The sequence below is a fragment of the Ochotona princeps genome, chromosome 20 (assembly GCF_030435755.1).
Source record: "Ochotona princeps isolate mOchPri1 chromosome 20, mOchPri1.hap1, whole genome shotgun sequence".
In the NCBI taxonomy this organism is placed as follows: Eukaryota; Metazoa; Chordata; class Mammalia; order Lagomorpha; family Ochotonidae; genus Ochotona; species Ochotona princeps.
The window spans coordinates 21,860,934-21,880,899 of record NC_080851.1 but is presented as its reverse complement, the minus strand read 5'-3'; the positions used below and the strand labels follow the sequence as shown (position 1 = coordinate 21,880,899).

Sequence of the window (19,966 nt, the reverse complement as noted above, 5' to 3'; positions counted from 1 at the left end):
TTTAAAAAGCAGTTCATACAAGTGGAATTCACAACTGGAAAAGTAACTTACCTCAGGGTAAAGATTGAACCTTTTCAATGTATTAATAACAAGAGGGTATTCAGTCAGTTTATCATTCATAATCATCCAGACTCCACTGAAGAAGGAGGGTGCTTCCACAATGGTCTTGAAGTAAGAATAATACAGTCCCTGAAACAAGGAAATGCTCTGGTTATAAGTGAAATGTACATAATTACCATGCACTTTCAACCTAGCAAAACAAAGTACTTAAAATATACTGTTGGTGAAAGAAAGCAATCAAGCAAGTAAAAGCTACAATTAATTTCACAGGGTTCCAATCACAGATAAATTTTTAGGCCGCAAAAAAATCATACACTTTTGTATAACCTTTCTTAACTGGAATAATTAAATACAGTAGCTTCAAAAACACTTTTCTCAAAAAAAAGTAAACAAGTTTCACATACTCAATTTCAGAAAATCCCATAATCCAAACCAATGTAACTGCTAGAAGAGACTATCTTATGCTCAGAATAACTGGTTTACTACAGAATTACAGTTTACCAGGAATCAAAAAATCTTTTCAAGCCAAAAATGCTTCCATTTAATGCTTCATTGGAATTTCCAAAATGACATTAGTCATTCTCCCTCCAGATTTATATGCACAAAATGCAAATATGTTGAAAAGGCTGCACAACCGATTACATACTTTGATACTTTGATATATATGCATTACATATAATTTTCCCTTTGATGCCAAACAATTTTACACATCATTTTCAGCTCAGCATTAAGAACCCAAAGGAGATAGGGGTAGGGGACAGAGCAGAATAATTGTTTAGCCTGACATGCCATCTTGAAAAGATAGCAGGAGTGAAGTAAAACAGGTAATAATAAACAAGAACATAGCAGAAGCCTCGTGAGAAACTTACGTGGCAGTATAAGGAAAGATAAACAGGATATAAAGTTCATGTTCTATCTAGAATAAGGAAAGACAGATAAATAGGATACAAACTCCATCTCAGATCCAATTTTATCTATAGCTCCCCTCGTAGTCAGCACCATTTCATGACCAACTCTAAACTTAGTTTAAGCCTCAGATACTCAAAAATAACTTAACTAGCCAGACGTTTATCAAAAAACAAACAAACAAACAAAAAGTTGGGAACTATGATGTTTTGGGTTTCATATCACTATTTTTAAAATTACACTTTTGACCATCCCGTGTTGAATCATTTTCCCCACAACTGCCTGTCAACCTGAACCTTTGAAGAACCTGTCCATATGTGGATGTAAAACTAAGCTGAGGCCACTCTGCACTGACCAAGGTTCTAACCCCACATAAGTGGGATCCTTGGGCGCTGAGACACAGCCACCCGAGGAGAAAAGGCCAAGGCAAGGCGAGGGTGACGCGTGGCAAGCCAGGGAAGCCAGGGAAGCCAGGGACTGCCAAAACACCAGCAGCACAGAGGCAAGGCAGACCTCCCCCGCCCCCACCGCCACTTCAGATACAGCCTGCAAACACTTCACCTCCTGCTTCTGGCCCCTGGAACGGTGACAGAATGAACTCAGATCGTCAGCTCTAAGACTGATATATCAATCTAAAGGAAACGTTAGACAAATACAATAAACAACAACAATCTCTCTGGATAATTCTATGCGATAAACAACTTCAATTACTAGCTGAAGAAATGACAGGAAAAGAAAACAATAAAAGCAGAAAAAGGAACTGAAAGATCGAAAATCTTTAAAACACCTATCAACCAAATGCAGTGTACAGATATTGCCTGGACCCCGACTCCAGCCCATCAACAGCCTGTCACTCACGTCACCAGACGCTCACTTGCATTTGATAGTAAGGAACTGCTGTTAACTGTATTCCTGTGTGACACTGCTACTGTGGTTAACCAAAACTGAAACAAAAAACTCTTGTCTTTGGAGTTACTTATGAACTCTACAAATATTAGCCAATGACATGCATGACACAAGTCCACAATTTTCTTTCACAGAGGGCTGCGGAGAGAGATGCTGTCAGCTGTTAAATTTGACACACAGAGAAATGTATACTTTTTCTACTTCAGAACATTTTCTGCTAATACTTCATACTAAAGAACTTTCTGCTAATACTTCATACTAAATAACTATTTAAAAAAATATTAAACTGTTTCAATAAAATGCCACACACAACTAACCATTTCAGTGCGAAAAGCCATCTCCCTTTCCAACGTTGAGAGGTGAGAAAAATGACGATCATTTTCAAACAGGTGTGTTATATGGCTCCTGGGAAAACGAAGCAGTACAAAACAACTACGATGAAACTTGCACAAAGTATTACATTCTTAGAGTAAGTCTAAAAGCAAAAACACAAGTATTATATACTTGCAGATGATTTAGTAATAAAACTCAAATGCAATGATAGTTCAATTTCCTTGCCATTCAATATGCTTTACAGCTTATTAAAATGTTTCTCTTTGAGAAAATACATTCAAACTAGATTTTTAAGATGAAAATAAATGAGATGAATGATATATTAAGTGAAGTACAATAAAAATATAGATTAAATTATAAATGTCATAGGGTATGTTCCATTTCAGAAATGGCTGATTAATGAGATTCATGTGTCTCTCTTCCAGATAATTAAAAAAATTAATCTTCCTCTCCACATAAGCACTATATTAATGGTAAGGGAAGTCAAGACTAAAATGTAGGTTCTTTAATAATAGATTTCTTTTTATTAAAAATTATATTTTGGCTCTGAGTTACCAGCTATTTTTTTCAGGTTCTTGTGTTACATGTAATACATTTTCATCTATTATTATTCCTTTGAATACTTGGGAATAGCGTTGCTTAATTATAAACATCTGCATACAATACCCCATTAAGAGGGATGGGTGTCTGGCATAGCAGTTCAGATCTCACTTGAAATATTCTCACCCCATGTCTGAGTGTCTGGGTTTGAGTCTTGGCTCTGCTCCTAATTCCAGCTTCTTGCTAATGCACAACATATTCCGGAGGCTCAAGGAGCTGGGTCTCTGCGATCGACAGCAGAGGCTGCACTGAATTCCTGACTCCTCGTGGTGCCAGCCTGGTCAAGCATTAGCTGTCAGGGTGGGAGTGCTCCCCGCTTGTCGTGCCAGCCTGGTCAAGCCTCAGCTGTCAGGGTGGGAGTGCTCCCCATTCGTGGTGCCAGCCTGGTCAAGCCTCAGCTGTCAGGGTGGGAGTGCTCCCCGCTCGTGGTGCCAGCCTGGTCAAGCCTCAGCTGTCAAGGTGGGAGTGCTCCCCATTCGTGGTGCCAGCCTGGTCAAGCCTCAGCTGTCAGGGTGGGAGTGCTCCCCGCTTGTCGTGCCAGCCTGGTCAAGCCTCAGCTGTCAGGGTGGGAGTGCTCCCCATTCGTGGTGCCAGCCTGGTCAAGCCTCAGCTGTCAAGGTGGGAGTGCTCCCCATTCGTGGTGCCAGCCTGGTCAAGCCTCAGCTGTCAGGGTGGGAGTGCTCCCCGCTCTGTCTGACAGTGTCAAACCAGTAAACTGAACAATCAATGTAAATACATCACAGAAGAAAGAACAATCTTACCAGTGCAACACTGCTGCAAAGGCGGCTGCAAGAAAAAAAAAACTTCAATTATTCTTTTAGCTAAAAGAAATGTTTCTTGTTCCATAAAGATTTCCAACATGGGAATGGCGATGCTTTTGGTATACAACTGTTATTCCAACCTTAAAAATTAGGAAAAGAATACTGACTCTTAGAAAAAAGTACCAGGGCTATGCCTGAAAACCAGCAGATTTGGACCTTAGGGGAATGGGAGATAGCTCTACAGTTTACACTCATTCGTTCACTGAATGAAATACAGAAGCGTTCTACTGCCTGCCAAATTTTACTCAGTAAAATTTTGGTGGCAGTTACATGACACAAGTGAAAGGCACACAGAACCAGCAATCAGTATGACCTAAAATTAAAAAATACGGTGACCTAGGAAAACAGGATTGGGGATAGGAAAAAAGAACAAACTATCACATTTTTTATTTACTGTTGCTCTATGTGAATTTTTACAATAAACCCCTCTCCTGTTTTTAATCAAATTCAAAATCAAATAGGAGAAAGACATGGAGGAGAAAATAAAACAGAAGTAGAACACAGAAAATAAGCTAACAGGATCATCAGCCTTACGTAAGAATCAACAGTTGCTTTCTGTCCAAGAACAAAAAAGTTTAGATGATTAAAGTTACAAATATTTAGGTTGGTTCATCATTTGATATTTTCCTTTCAATCCTTTGAATATTGTTCTTGGTCATCTTCCACCTTTTGGTTCATCTATAAAGACCTGACCATAAAAACAAAAAAAGTTGATCTTTATTTCCTCAATGATTCAACTATTATTTCCTGAATAAATCCTTCTTTATCCAATGAGTGTAAATGTCACTATTCTCTGAAGAAGACTTGTCACACCTACTTTGGTAATCATTTAGAAGTAACTGACATTTCATTTATAAACTAGTAATTCAATCAATCCTCACAGCCATGGAGGGTACACAGTAAGTACGCTGTGGGTGCAAACTGCCCCTAGCACACCGGGGAGAAAGTGAGCACAGAGCAGTTACCTGACCTGTCCTTGGACATCAGCAAGTCAACTGAGGCAGGCTGGACTGGAGAGTCCTGCTCCACACGGCCTCCAGGGAAGATGGATGAGATGAGACAAACGGCCTAGACCTCCTTATCCTAAAGTACTCCTTCCACTTCCTCCTTCCTCCTCTTTTCTTTTTCTTCTTTTTTAAGAGTTGTTTATTTTTATTGGATAGTCAGATATACAGAGAGGAGGAGAGTCAGAGAAGATCTTCCGTCCCATGATACACTCTCCAAGCAGCCGCAATGGCCAGGGCTGAGCCGATCTGAACCCAGGAGCCAGGAGCTTCTTCTAGGTCTCCCACACAGGCGCAGGGTCCCAAGGCTTTGGGTCGCCCTTGTTGTTCTCCCAGGCCACAAGCAGGGAGCTGGATGGGAAGTGGAGCTGCTGGGATTAGAACCGGCACCCATATGGGATCCCGGAGAGTTCAAGGTGAGGACTTCAGCCACTAGGTTACTGTGTTGGGCCCCCTCCTCTTTTCTTTTAAAGACAAAACAAACTATAAATCACCTACTGATTTAGAGTATATTTTATAAGGTTATGAATTTTGTAAAACTTTGTTTCAAATTAAAACACATTGATATGTCAAAGCAAATACTGCCCACAGAGCATACAATTTAAGAACACACATAAAATGACAAAACTTCTAAAGGCATCCCAGAAGAGCTTTTCTAGGGGTACCCTGAAGGGCTGTTCTTATCTTACTGCCCACAAAAAAATATTCTCAATGAATTGCTCCAGGTTTGTTTCAGCGATTAGCGATCCCCTCCAAATCTTCTATGAGTGCAAAAAAATTGATAATCCATTTTTCCACTTTAACATACGTGCCTTTTTTTAATTCTAGGAAAATCAGAGTTTTTGTTTTCAATTCAGAGCATAAATTGGCAATTTTTAGGAAAGAGGCACTCAGAGACGGAAGTTTGTTTTGCCAATCTAACTCCAAGCATGCTAAGAGTTCTGAAAGGCTCACACAACCTTGCTGGAGCACACCACGTGTCTACACTTTGAAACCCAATTAGACAGTCTCCAATGTTGTTAACTGCTTCTGATTGAAGAATCCGTACCGGATTATATGTCACATTATATCAATTTACAGTCTGAGGAATTTCCAAGGACTCTTCAGATAGTCTCAAAGTAGGAGAAGCTACTGCTCCCAGGAAGGTCTAAAATTCCCAGTGGTCCACATGACAATGATACGGAAGTTGACTGTAGCTAATCTAGATCTCCTTCGTACATTTGCACTATACAAAACAGTGTTCTTACAAGTTTAGAAAAATTTAGGAAACTCTTCATTATAATGGTAATGTCTAGTATCTGCTTATCTGCTGCAGGTTACAAAGCACTTTCAGTTTAAGCAAAAAGAATCCAGAGTCCTTTTGAGGCAAATATGGTTATTTCCCAGGAGGCCCAAAAGTCACGTGACAGGAATACAGCAAGGCCTGGAGGAGAGTCCAGGTTTCCTGGACTCCAAATTCAGGCAGGAAAATGTTAGGTCATTCAACCAAAAGAACTCACTGGCACACAGAGTGAAATCCTTTCACAATCACAAAACATCAAGGACAAATGGTCTTGTTTATGTGACTATGTGAAAACAGCAGAACCCAGAAAACATATATCACCAACCCAGAGTATTTTGATAAGCTTCCAGAGAATTATCAAAGCGAATGTCCACATATTTTAAATATTAGTGTATGTATGAATATTAGACAACATTTAATAAACTACCAAACCTGTGTCTCAATGACGTCTAACTTCCCACATAAGTTTCATCCTCACAACGCGAATACAAATATTTCTAAATCAAACCACAATCTATATTAACAATTTTCATAAAGTAATATTTTAAAAAAGTATTATCTTTTAAGAACAAGGAGTTAACTAAAACATACAACAAAATACTAGCTCATGAAATACTTCTGAGCTACATCCCTTCGCTTTAGTGCTGGGGAGCTGCACACACACAGTGCACATCCAGGCCCACCACACTCAACAAGGGAGCCTAACAAGTCCATTAAACAATAAACTTCTCTAAACTCTCAAGAGTTCGGACTGCCCCCAAACTGCAAACTGCCCCTTAATCACAGTATCTTGCGTATCTTGTAACTTAACTGATGAAGAAAGCTGCCAATACCGCTTTTACTGTTTTGCTCTATTTTTCACAACACTGCTGAACCAGCAGATCAATTTTTAAATCTCAGAATTTAATTGCTTTCAAAAATAAATAAGTGGAAACAAAATGAAGACCGACAGACTGACTGTGCAGATACACAGATCAGAAGGTTCTCAAACAAGCAGGTCAGCACAGCAGGAATGTGCTTCATCAGACCTCACAGCTCATCTTCCCGCTGATCATTTCCTCCGACCTTAACCTTGAAACATACAACTTGACAGATGTGATTAACAAAGCCAAGAGACCTTAACTACAAACCCAGATTTTACCCACTGCACTTAGAACCCATGTTGGGCCTTTCATCTGGTCCCACTTCAGTTTACCCACCAGCTGAGACGTAACCTTTTAGCTGGAATTTCTATCCTCAAAGATGACAATAAAGTCTTAGATACAGTGAGAAAGAAATACAAGAAAAACATTTTTAAGCATAGTAGAAAACAGCAGCACTTGTTACATGAATACTTTATGATCAGCATTTAACTCCAGAAAAGTAAGATTCTGTTGTGTGACAACTATAGCGCACACACACACACACACACACACACACACAAACACAAATCAGTGATTATCTAACAATAATAAGAAATAAGAAAATGTAGTACAGAACAAGAAGTAAAATTTTAGGCAAATTAAGCATAAATTTACAATAAAGCCTCACTCTTCTAAATTACAATTTTCCCAATTAAAAATGTATCTTGATAGCAAGTTTTCAAAAGTAATTTGATGCCAGTTCATGTTTCAGCTGCTCCACTTCCCATCCAGCTCCCTGCTTGTGGCCTGGGAAAGCAGAGGATGGTCCAAAGCCTTGGGACCCTGCACCTGCCTGGGAGACCCAGAGGAGGCTCCCGGCTCCTGGCTTCAGATAATCTCAGCTGCAGCCAGTACAGCTACTTGGGGAGTGAACCCGCAGATGCAGTATCTTTCTCTCTGTCACTCTTCCTCTCTATAAATCTGCCTTTCAAATAAATAAACAAGAGATACAACTGGTGATACCAAAAACTACACACAAAATCACTTCCATCTTTGGTCAGAAATGACTCACAGGGGAACTTGCATAAGTGATTTTGGTACAGCTGTGCTGTTATGTTAACATTCACTGCTACAACAAGTTAAAATTACAAAATGCCATCCCTACATTCATTTTGACAAGAACACACACCTAACAATGGGTTACTTTGGAAGGAAGTCAAACACAATGAGTAATGCCAAACAAATTGTTCATTTACATGGCCTCAGGAAAAAGCCATGGCAATAATGCTGAGGGAACAAAGAAACACTATCAAAGCACAAAGATACACTGTAAAGTTCTCATTTACATCCTAAAAATTAATTTTTTTTAATTTATTCTGATTCAATGGTTTTTATTGAATTGTAAAAGGTCATTCATGGGGACTGATCTTCCCTATTAAACAAGACCACACTTTATGGGATTAAACAACAGCATCAAGGTCTGGACCTGCGAACAGACGTAAGAACACTACAGCCTGTCCCACCAAAGAGTACAGTTACAATGGTTGGATAAAGTATAAGCTGATGAACTACTACCATTCAGAAAGATAAACTACCACTGCAAGAACATGAGAATAATGACATCCAGACACATATTTGGCACAGCAACTAAGATGCCACTTGGGATACCTGTGCTGTGACACCAAGACTACTTGGGATTGAGTCCTGATTTTGCTCCCAATTCCAACTTCCTACTAATGTGCACCCCAGGAGACAACAAGTGATAGCTCCAGTAACTGGGCTCCTCCCCACATGTGAGAAATGAGGGTTGAGTTTCCTGCTCTTAGTTAGCCAGGCCCAGTTAGTTACTGCAGGAATTTGGTTAGGTGAACATCTGATGGGAGATATCTCTCCCCTTTATCTCTCTCTCTGCCTCTCAAATAAATAACACATCTTAAAATAATAAACCCTCTGACCCGGCACGATGGTTCAGTGGCTAAATCCTCACCTTGCAACTGCCAGGATCCCATATTGTTGGCGGTTCATGTCCCAGCTACTCCGTTTCCCTTCTAGCTCCCTGCTGTGGCCTGAGGAAGCAGTAGAGGATGGCCCAAAGCCTTGCGATCCTGCACCTGCATGGGGGACCTGGAGGAAGCTCCTGGCTCCTGGCTTCAGATCAGCTCAGCTCCAACCATTGCAGTCATTTGGGGAGTAAACCAGTGGATAGAAGGTCTTTCTCTCTCTTCTCTCTGTAAATCTGTTCTGCCTTCTCAATAAAAATAAATCTTTTAAAAAGTACTAATAATAAATCCCTAATCTATCATTTAAAAAACTGCCAAAAATAATACAGCCTAAAGTTACCCAAGTATACAGACTTATAGCCTATATGATAATGTAAATATCTCATTAACAAATATTTTGAGACTTTGCTTAAGACATTGACACATTAATACAATCCAAAAGGGTGTTTAAAATATGTAACTACCCAAATTTTAACAATATGCAAATATACATTATATTTTGTCAAAAATGTTCAGTATTGATGCTATATTACTAACCAAAAGTCCAGCACATACTAGGAATATATTATTTACCCAAACTAAACCCATTAAATTTTGAGAGTGCTCATAAGCATTACATATTCAGAAATCTAACTGCATTTTGTAGTAATAAAATATGACTTGGTAATTTTAAACATTCTTTACCTTTAATCAGGTGTCTATTTTAAAGGGAAATTTTTTTTTCCAAACAAGAAATTGTTAAATCCCCAATTCCCATCTTGCTCAGTGGCTCTCCTGGGAATCGCCTGTGTTGACAGACACAACACACTCACAGCTGGTGTTCGGCTGTGTCTGAGGTCTATGTGAATGCAAGCCCGCTAAGACGGCCAGAGTGCCCGGGCCTCACACCTCATCAAGCTTCCCTGGCCAGTTCTAACGTGTTCCTTCCCTTATTTCCCTTGAAGAAAGAATCATGAAAACTAACACTTATTGCACATGAAATGTTGGGGTTCTTTTCAGAACTGGACTCTGGGGCTTCTTTTCTTGTTATGCTGTGGCCTGAGAGAGATGGAACATGCCAGAGCTGTTGAAACAGGAACTCAGGAGTCACCAGACCTGGGAGCACAGCCTGGGCCTTCGACATCCTGGGGGTGATGGGCAAGTTACTCCGGGTCTGCGTGCCTCAGAACCCCATCTGTACAGTGACTATGGCAAGCATCATGGGGAGTGCTGAGTTAACAGTTACATGAGTTCATCAAGGGACCCAGCACACAGCCTGGCAGAGTGGACCCCACATCAGCAGGATGCACCCTGCCTCCCAGGAACCCGGGAACATGGATTGAGTGGGAATATGGATTCAGTTCCTAAGAATGTGAATGCCATTTGTGTTCCTGCTGGTTCCCTACCTGGTGTCCACACCCAGACCTTCCCTTGCATATCCCACTGCCAACTCGATGTTTCTTGAGCATCTCAGAAGTATCTCAAAGGTAGCTCGTCCCAAACATAATTCTACATCTTTTCCTTCAGACCTGTCCCCTTATCCACACACCAAGTCTTCATCATGAATGTCTATGAATGCAACTTGCTCAATTACAACAACCAAACCCTTAGGAAGCATTCCCAACACTTTCCTTAACTGTAAAGTCCAATTCAAATGTCGTTTCATTTCTATCCCTCTATTACTGTAAGTCATAATTTCTACCATGGATAGGTAGATGGATATCTCAGATCCAGCCCTCTCTTTACATCCTGACAGCCACCCCTTCAGCCAGGCCAACATCGCTCCTGAGAAGTCCACATAGAAGCCTTCTCACTGGTCTCCCAAATGCTTCTATCCTTGCATTACCAATGCGTTTTTAAGACATGTGTCAAGTAAAAATATACCAATATCACTCTTCTTTTCAAACACTCTTCAACGGCTCCAGCCTACACTAGAAACAAAACCCAAGCTCCTTAATAAAATCTGGTTCATGCTCATCTCATCTGGACATACTAGCATCCTCTCTATCTTTAAGTTACATCCTACCTTAACACCTGCCATCTGCTGTCAGGATACAGTTTCCCAGGGCAGGGGTTTGGCACAGCAGGGATGACACTGCTTAAGATACAGTTTCTCACACCAGAGTGTCTGGGTTCAAGGCTCAGCTCTGCTCTCACCTCCAGCATCCTTCTCATATACACCTTGGTAGCCAGTGGGTAACATTAAGCATCTGGGTCCTTGCCACCCAGGTGGAAAACCCGGACTGAGTTCTCAGCTCTCGGCTTCAGCCTGAGCTAGCCCCAGCTGCTGTCAGTGTTTAGGGAGCAAATCAATGGGAAATGTTTCTCTCACTCTCTAGCTCTTGCACTCTGCCTTCCAAATAAATAAAAACATTTTTTGCTCTTTCGCTTCCTCTGCACAGCTAACATCTTTCATAAACTTCGTCTCCAGGGTCACCTCCAAAGGAGTATTTCCTGATCTTATTTATATTGGGCCACTGTGGTAGCATACCAAGTCACCACTTGCAATGCCAGCACCCCATATAAGCATCCCACTGCTCCACTTCCAAACAGCTCCCTGGGAAAGCAGCAGAAGATGGCCCAAGTACTCGAGCCCTGCCATTCAGGTGGCAGCTCCTGGCTTCCCCTTGCTCCAGGCCAAGCCATTGCAGACATTTTGGGAGCGAATGTGGTCCAGACATGCCAATATCTGGAGGCATTTTGGCTGTCTGCCACGGGAAGGTACAACTGGCATCTGTCATGTAGAACCAGGGATGCTGCTAAACCTAGGGTGCAATGCACAGAACAGCTCCCCCAAAACAAAGAACCGCCCTGCCCATAGTGCCCCAACACTGAGGCTGTGAAGCCTTGCCAGGGAAGAAGCAGGTGGGAGCAGGACCCCCTGACCACAGGCACCAGGCAGGGGATGAGAACAGTCAGTAGGGCAGGTGGAGGAGGGGAAAAAGTATCTGCTCCATCCTCAGGTTAGTTTTTACATTTCCTTCATAAACACCTGTTTAGTCCTTCAACCAGACATGGTCTGTTTCTACGTTTAACATGTGTATCTTCCACGCTGACATAGAAAAGCTGCCCTTACATTCTCCCTTGAAAAATGGAACCCTCTTGGGCTACACCTTCTGCCTTCCCTTTCTTGATAAGGGATATGGTATGAGAAATATGTCACTCCGGGCCCGGCAGCATGGCCTAGCGGCTAAAGTCCTCGCCTTGGACGCGCCGGGATCCCATATGGGCGCCGGTTCTAATCCCGGCAGCTCCACTTCCCATCCAGCTCCCTGCTTGTGGCCTGGGAAGGCAGTCGAGGACGGCCCAATGCCTTGGGACCCTGCACCCGCGTGGGAGACCCGGAAGAGGTTCCAGGTTCCCGGCTTTGAATTGGCGCGCATCGGCCCGTTGTGGCTCACTTGGGGAGTGAATCATTGGACGGAAGATCTTCCTCTCTGTCTCTCCTCCTCTGTGTATATCTGGCTGTAATAAAATGAATAAATCTTTAAAAAAAAAAAAAAAGAAATATGTCACTCTTCAACTAAGTAACAGCCTTATCAGATGGCAAACAGCACCGATGCAGTCCCAGCTCTGGGGAAACCGCAGCCCAGTGCCCCAAGTCCTCATTTACGGAAGGGAGAGAGTCCCACAGTGGCACTGTGCAAACATCAGCTCAGGGGTGCTGCAGGGTGCTCCGCCACTGCCACCTCCATCCCAATGCAGGGCCGTGGCCCTGCTCAGTGGCTCGGGTATCAGGATGTTTCAAAACTCCCAAGTGACTGCACAGAAAGCTGGATGGAGTGAGTCCCACTGGTCTAGGAAGGCCTCCCATTTCACATACACACAAACTGAGACCAGAAAGGATGCTCGCTGTGCTCGGACACCCAAGTAGTTTGCAACATGCAGAGAACGTGAAAACTGTTCATCCCAGAGTATCTTCAAGCGCTGTGTCACAGCACAGGACCATGAATCAACTTAATGGTTTATAACAGCCTGGTGGAGCGGCAGGGGGGTGGGAGGGGAGAAAATTCTAGCATATTGCACACTGCAGGGGTAAATTCTTGGTGCCATTCCTTTTCTTTTTTTAAGATTTTATTATTTATTTTTATTGGAAAGGCAGATGTACAGAGAGGAGAGACAGAGAGGAAGATCTTCCGTCCGATGGTTCACTGCCCAGGTGGTCGCAACAACCAATGCTGCGCCAATCTGAAGCCAGGAGCCAGCTCTTCCAGGTCTCCCACATGGCTGCAGGGTCCCAAGGCTTTGGGCCGTCCTCAACTGCTTTCCCAGGCTACAAGCAGGGAGCTGGATGGGAAGTGGAGCTGCCGGGATTAGAACCGGTGCCCATATGGGATTCCGGCACATACAAGGCGAGGACCTTAACCGCTACGCTATCGGCGCCAGGTCCCGCTGTTCCTTTTCAAATCCATACACATATGCATGGTTGGCCTCCCCCGTCTCTCTAAATCCATTCACCTCCCTTCTCCCCCTCAGAAGGCTGGTCCTATAGTGTCCCACTGCGTCCCTTGCCCAAGGGTTTCTGGTAGGTCTGACCAGTGTGAGGCACCAACGGGAGGTCAGAGGGGAGGAGGCTTTGAAGTCACTCTACGTGACTGGGCTTGCTCCACCAGCACAGCTCCCCTTTCCCACCCAAAGGTGGCAGCTTGGCATTGCTGACGGTCCCCGAGAGCCTCACACTCCTCTGTGAGCACTTTAAACAGGCTCATGCCGCTGAAAATAGTCCATTTATCACATCTGTTTTCCGCTAAAACACTAACATGCATAAATAGGTCAACACACACACGAGCACAGACCTACACATCTGGGTCACATTTTCAGAAATGTGACCAGGTTTCATGGACACGGTACTCACGGTGGGCTGTGACGGAAGTAAGTGTGAGGAACACTGTCAAGGCTCCTCTGACACCTTCACCTCCTCGGGCTGCTATGACATTTCCCAGAAGACATGCTTGCTCAGCAACATCCCAAGGCCTGGGCGGCAGCGCCTGGGTTCCAGCTCCACTCCTGAGCCTAGCTTCCTACCACTGTGCATGCTGGGAAGCACGGGCGAGGGCTGCGGTGCCTGCATCCCACTCCTGCAGGAGACCTTACCAGGCTCCCAGTTCCAGGCACGGGCTCCGCTTAGCCCTCGTTATCAAGTGTAATTTGGGAACAAACTGGAAGATGGGAGATTTCTCTCCCCTCGCTCCCCTCCAGGCTTTTGAAATACAATTTTAAAAACTAAAATTACTAAAAAAAATTTTAAGAACGCTTCTTTTATGTCTGCTACCATCAGGATGACATCAAATAAAGACAAATGCATGTTTCTCCAACAGTGCCCGATGGGGCCATCTGGTAGGCACCGCCTTCTGTCTTGGCACTTGGCACACATGCAAGAGACCCCAATCAATTTCTGACTTGTAAGAATCTATGCTTCTGTCACAGAACCTTACATGCTACAAAATTTCTTCTAAAAGAAAAATGAAATCTTTTTTTTTTTCTGGCAGTGTAATACTTGATTGACTCCGTCTCTTTTGGTTGGGTAACAGCTAACTTCTCAGGAACCATAGAAGACTGAAAGTCTTTCAACGTGGAAAACCAGGGTTGTTTCTAAATCCCACTCTGAAGCGCCAGACAGCATCAGCCCAGGCCCTGCTCATCCTGGAAAGGCAAGAATAACCAGGCAGCTCTCAAAAAACCACTAACTTCCCAGAAACAGGGAAAAATGATAATATTAGTGTGGAAACAATGGTATTACCCATTTTCACCCTGTAGCCCTTGACCCTTTGTACCCTAATCAACTAAGTAAGATTATTTTAAAAAATAATTTTAAAAAAAAACCACTAACTTTTCTCTGCAGGATCTGAGCTGCTTTGGGTTGTGTTTTTGGATGCTCTGTCCGAATGATGACAGGGAGCAAGTATGTATGACATCAGGCTCGCAGAGTACAGGCCCGGAGGGCACACCAAGCAGCCCAGGTCCAACCCTAAGGCACAGCCATCTCTCGGCATGCCCTAGGGGCTCATGTCATGTTGATGCTCAGGCCTTGGTCTGGCCATCCAACCTCCACAGGTGTGGCAACCAGTGAGCAGAGTGCCCCCAGCATGTTACACTGTGACTCCAGCAATGCCTGCAGAGGCCCCTCAAGCCCAGTGGCAGTAACACAAAGCTGTACGAAGGTACACACATTACCAAGTCTACAAGCCAGTAATACAAGACTACTCAATGCAAATACAATCATGTGAAAAGAAAATATCCCACCCCTCAAAAAAAGGCTACAGATATTACATCATTATTCTCCTGAACCTGCCCGAGGAGTCCATACTTTCTGGCAAAGCGGTCAATGTTTATACCAGCCTTTCAAAGAAAATACCAACTTTATGGTCATGAGATTTTGAATCAGCATCGTGTAAGTACGTACTTTTCTAACAGCAGCTAAGACCATCAAGTAAGCCTGAGGCTCTCAGCCAGCCCTCAGGATTTAGCCCCCTGGGTGTCCGCTGGGGTGGGAGTACCCCTCCAGCAGAGAAGGAACAGGATCACAAAGAAGTGGCTTGAAACTTGAGCCAAACTCAACCTCTGCGGCGCTGGCTCCCGCCTGCCGCTCTGCCTCATCTACTGTATCATGCTGCCTCCCCAAGGTGAAGGCAACCTGCACACCGCTACTCAGAAAACACGACATGTTTTCTAGGCTGCAATGGACCACAGGAAAACAAGATAGCCTAATAACAATGTACACACACACACACACACACACAGCCACGACTGTGCCTTCTAGGACTGGGTGGCTTCAAGCACTGGCTGGGATCTCAGGGGAAAACACAATTTGTTGTGTTCCATTCCTCCGCCTTTACTGAACCCCCAAACTCTAGGTACTTTGGGTCACCCAGGGAATCTGAAAAGCTAGAAAGTGATACAACAACAGTAACTAATTTAACCCTCTATGGCAGTAAATACACAACAGCAGCTTTACAAAAATATACACAGAACAGCTGCCTTACAAAAAAAAAATCGAGCCCATTATACAAACTGCTTGAACTTGCCTTATCGGAAGTCACAACGGGTAACAATGGCAACCTTAGGGTGGTCCCCCACCTCAGGAACGCTTCAAGTTTTGGGGTTTTCCCTCCCAGCACCCTATTTGGTATAATGCAGGGGGAGAGGTGCGGAACCTCCCCAGCCCAGCAGGGAGCATCAGGGCTCGGGCACCCCAAACATAACACAACCCCAAAAAGTGACGCGGGAAAATTAATCGCAAACCCACTGCCACGAGCGGGGACTTTGGCCAACTAGGAAAAGGCACGCTGCAATCTAACGGCAAGTTGAGCAACTTTGCAGGACAGGGGACGAGGAGCGGTGGCTCCGGGCTCCCGCCGAATCCCGAATCGCTCGCGCCCCAAACCAAAGCCCCCCCGCGGCCGGGCAGCCCAGGCACCGCAGGGCGGACGCTCGTGCCCGGGGGAAGGGGAGTAGGGGACGCCGGGCCGGGCGTCCCAGGGGCATCTTCTGAAAAAAAAGGCCGGGACACTTCGCCTGGCGGGGCGGATAGAGCCGGAAGGGGGAGGGAAAAAGGAAGAAGAGGTAAGAAGGTCCCGGGAAAAAAGTCGGAGACGCCCGCCCGACTACCGAGGATCGGCCTGTGGGGCTGCGGGCGGCGGAAGCCGGGGAGAAAGGGGGAGGAGAAGGGGCCCGCGCCTCAAAGTTCCGCGTCCCGGCGCTCGGGGCTGCTCACCTAGCAAGAGCGTGGTCCACGTCCGGCCGCGCCCCGCGCGCCGCAGGCCCAACGCCCCACGCAGTCCGGCCGCCAAGCGCCCTCGGAGGCCGCCCCCGGCGGGCGGCGAGGCGGGCTCGGCGCGGGGCCCCTTCCTGCCCGCGGCGCCCTTGCGCGCGGGGGACGAGGGCGCGCGCTCGGGCCCGGGTTCCCCGGCGCCGAGGTCCGGGGCTCCCCTCAGCGGCGACTGCGAGGCGCGGGGCGGCTGGGGCGCCTTGGGAGCCGCCTCCCGGTGCTTGTTCCGCGCCTGTAGGACCATCTTGGCATAGTCGCGCCCGCTCCTGAGCGCGCCCGGACGGCGGCCGGGGAACAGTCGGGCTGGCGGGCCGGCCGGGCACCGCTCACTCTGGCGGGCGGGCCGAGGGCGGGCCGTCCCCTCCGTGCGCGGGCGGGGAAGGCGGGGAAGAGCAGCGAGGCCGGGTGGCGGCTGCCTGCCTGCCTGCCTCGCTGGCTGACTGGCTGGCTGTGGCGGTGCGGCCGGGAGGCGGCGCCGGACTCGCCCGCTCGCCGCTGTGGCCGCCGCTCGGGTTGTCACGGCGACCGCGGAACGCCGGGGGGCGGGGGCGGGGACTCCCTCCGCGCCGGACGCGCGCGCCCAGAAGCCTAGCGCGCACGCGCAGTCCTCCCGCGCGGGCGGGGCCCCGACCTCTCGGTCGCGCCGCGCGACCCTCGCTTTCCCGGGCTCCCGCGTCGGAGCTCGGCCGGGGTTGTGGGAGGGACGCCGGACGGCTTTCCCGAAGCGGGGTTGGCGGGGCCGAAGGCGGCGCCCCCGCGGGGAGGGCGGCGCTGACCGAAGTTTCGGAGCCGGGTAAGGGCTGCGCGTGGAGCGCGTGGACAGGCAGCGGCCGGGGAAGAGAACGCCGCTGCGCCGCCACAGAGGGGCGCCCCGGAACCCCCGTCGGCTCCACAGGAGGACAAGTCCAGTCCGGGGATGGGGTGGGGAGAGGTCTCGACTTGCACTGCCACGCGCGGCCTCCCAACTTAGGAAGGCGGCGGAGCGGAGTGGCCCTGGTGACCGGGCGCGAGCCGCTGGCGCCGGCAGCGGGAGTCCGTGAGGAGCCGGCCGGGAGCGAGGCAGGAGGGCGCACCGGGGTGGGCGCCGGACCGAGGGTCGCACCGCGCGCGGGCCCCGAGCCCCGGAGCCTGGCGACCACCGTGTCCTGTGCGTCCCTCCTGACCAGCAGCAAGCGGGAGAAACTTGCTGTGGTACACCGGGGGCCGAATGCGGGAGCGCAGGGAAGCCGCCCTTGCCAGCTCCTCCGTCAAGCCCTCCCGGAGGCAGCGACGTTTCTCTCCCTGGCTGTGGCGCCTGAACTTGCTCGAGAGTTGTCTCCTCCCCAGTCCCCGTTTAATGAACCAGAGCATCTGGGTCTGCTCATCCCTGTTATAGTGCACGTGACTGGCTTCTCGCTGTGTCTCAGCCCAGTGAGTTCATTAGCACTGCCATTCATTCACTTACCAGGCTATTTTTAAGGGATTGCAGATTGTTAGGAAAGGTGTTTGCCTGGCTCATTAAAATCCCTCTTAGTATATTTTTTGTGTGCAGATGGGTCTGTGCAGCCCTCCTACAGAGTCCGAGTTTGAGTGCCCAGCTCCTGGCCGCAGCTCTTGCAAACATCTGAGGAGTGAACCAACAAATGAAAAATAGCTGTATAGTTAAAAAAAAAATTTTTTTTTAATTCTGTGTCTATACATATAACAATCTGCTGACTATGCAAGGAAGATGGGTTAGCATTTAGACTGTGGGTTGCTTGTCTTCTCTCTGTGCCAGGGCCCGGATTCAGGAACTGCTTCCCCTCAGCTCCTACTGTTTTACCAGAGTGCTTGTTGGTTAATCTGTAAGCGAGAGGGAGCAAGAAGTAGCATTGTCCAGCAGCCACTGTCTTCTTGGTGCACTTGAGGGTCTCTTCACGGTAGCCTTCTGTCTCATCCCGGGGTCTCAGATGAGGAAGGGAGCCTTTCCTGTCACCCCCGACTGTCCCTCAGAGCCGGGGACCCAGAGGAGCAGAGGGCAGCCCTGTGATACTCAGACCAGCCTCACTGCACGGACGTCCGCCTCCTCAGCTGCGTGTGAGGTGGATGCCTTCCCGCGGCCCCTGCTTCCCACAGGCGCTTTGTAAGTGATCCGTCCCAGCCGGCTAAGAGAGCAGGTTCCCAAGAGGAGGACACTTGCCCGAGGGAGGGCAGAGGGGGTGGTCCCCAGCAACAGTCACCTCGGACTGTGTGCCCAACTTCCTTTCCACAAGATCACTAGAACAAGGAATGGCAACTTATTCCTATATGATCCGTAGGCAGTGATGACTGCTTAACAAAGCAGAATGGACTCGGAGACAGTAAAAGCTGTGTCTTGTAAAACTGCATGGATCCCGTGGATCAGTCTGAGGTTCTAACAGCTTTGGCGTCATAGCTGCTCGCCCACTTTCCGTGAGAGTTGCAAGTGCGTTGGGACAGTGCTTCCTTGGGCACCATTGCCGAGTCTCTGCTTAAGGCTGGGCATGGAGCCTGAAAGAGCAGCTACTGCGGAGGACTCCCTAGTCTAATCCCCGGGGCCAAATCTCAGCTGTCCTCAGTGGGAACTGTGCTGTGGGCATTGAAGTAGAAGCTGTCAGCCTAAAAGAAGTGCTTTGTTTTGAAGGTAATTTTAGGGGTAAATATTAGGCACAGCAATTAACGTCTCCACTCAGGACACCTACATCCCACGTACCTGTCGCTGAATTCAAGTCGCAACCCTACTTTTGATCCAGCTTCCTACTGATGTGCTGTCAGCAGGTGATGGCTCAACCACTTGGTCCCCGGTGCAGGTGTGGCAGAGCCAGGCCACGCAGCTGGCTCCCGGCTTCAGCCTGACACATCCTGGGACTCTGGGTGGAGCATCTCCCTGCCTCCCTCTGTTTCAACCTTGTCTACTCTCACTTTCTGTACCTTTCCCTTGTCTCCCTTTCAAATTAAAGAAGTTTTAAAAAACTAAACTTTTATAAAACTTTTAGGATGGAGACATGGGTTATAAGGAAGAAAATGACAGAAACTAAAGAAATGGGTCAAACAATAAGTAAATGCATAAAAATAAAGCTTAGCGATGTTGAGCTATGGAACTAGGGAAGCATTGTCAGATGCATAATGTAAAATGTAAATTTGGTCAAGCAGAGGCCATGCTGGGAACGTTTCCTTCTGTCTCTCCTTGGGAGTTTTAAAAGCCCATTTGAAACATCTAGATGCTCTCCCTTTCCTCCCTACCTAGAGAGAGACCGCTAAATGGGAAATCTGGCATTTCTCATTTCCTTGAACTATGCCACTTCATTGTTGTTTTAGAGAAGTGTCCAAGGGTCAGGCTCAAGCGTCTAACGGTTGTCTCACCAGCAGTTGCTCAGCTGCAGCAGAGGAGCTTGCGTAAGCCCAGCTCAAGTCATAGAAACCTAAAATGAGTGCAGCACAATGTGTGTGTGTAAGGTTCAGCTTCGAGCAAGGCTGCAGCATTAGCTT

At 47.0% G+C, this 19,966-nt stretch overlaps 1 protein-coding gene and 1 long non-coding RNA gene across 6 annotated transcripts in view; one reads left to right on the top strand and one right to left on the bottom strand.

The window, feature by feature from the left end:
* DPY19L1 (dpy-19 like C-mannosyltransferase 1) overlaps positions 1-17,000 on the bottom strand; it is an 82,344-nt gene extending 65,344 nt beyond the window's left edge. For 4 of the 5 annotated variants that reach the window (XR_009247294.1, XM_058678281.1, XM_058678282.1 and 1 more), the window contains exons 1-4: positions 16,448-16,999; positions 3,567-3,591; positions 2,190-2,277; positions 52-189 (exon numbers count right to left, since the gene is read on the bottom strand). Coding sequence is in view for 4 of the 5 variants with exons in the window: in XM_058678281.1 (XP_058534264.1) it covers positions 52-189; positions 2,190-2,277; positions 3,567-3,591; positions 16,448-16,745 (549 nt within the window). In the remaining variant the exon portion in view is untranslated. Of the gene's footprint in view, positions 1-51; positions 190-2,189; positions 2,278-3,566; positions 3,592-16,447 lie in introns of all 5 variants that reach the window. The other variant, XM_058678284.1, reaches the window with a different exon arrangement.
* Positions 17,001-17,197: 197 nt separating this feature from the next.
* LOC131482795 (uncharacterized) overlaps positions 17,198-19,966 on the top strand; it is a 211,790-nt gene continuing 209,021 nt past the window's right edge. The window contains exon 1 of the long non-coding RNA XR_009247295.1: positions 17,198-17,294. This is a non-coding gene — a long non-coding RNA (uncharacterized LOC131482795). The remainder of the gene's footprint in view (positions 17,295-19,966) is intronic.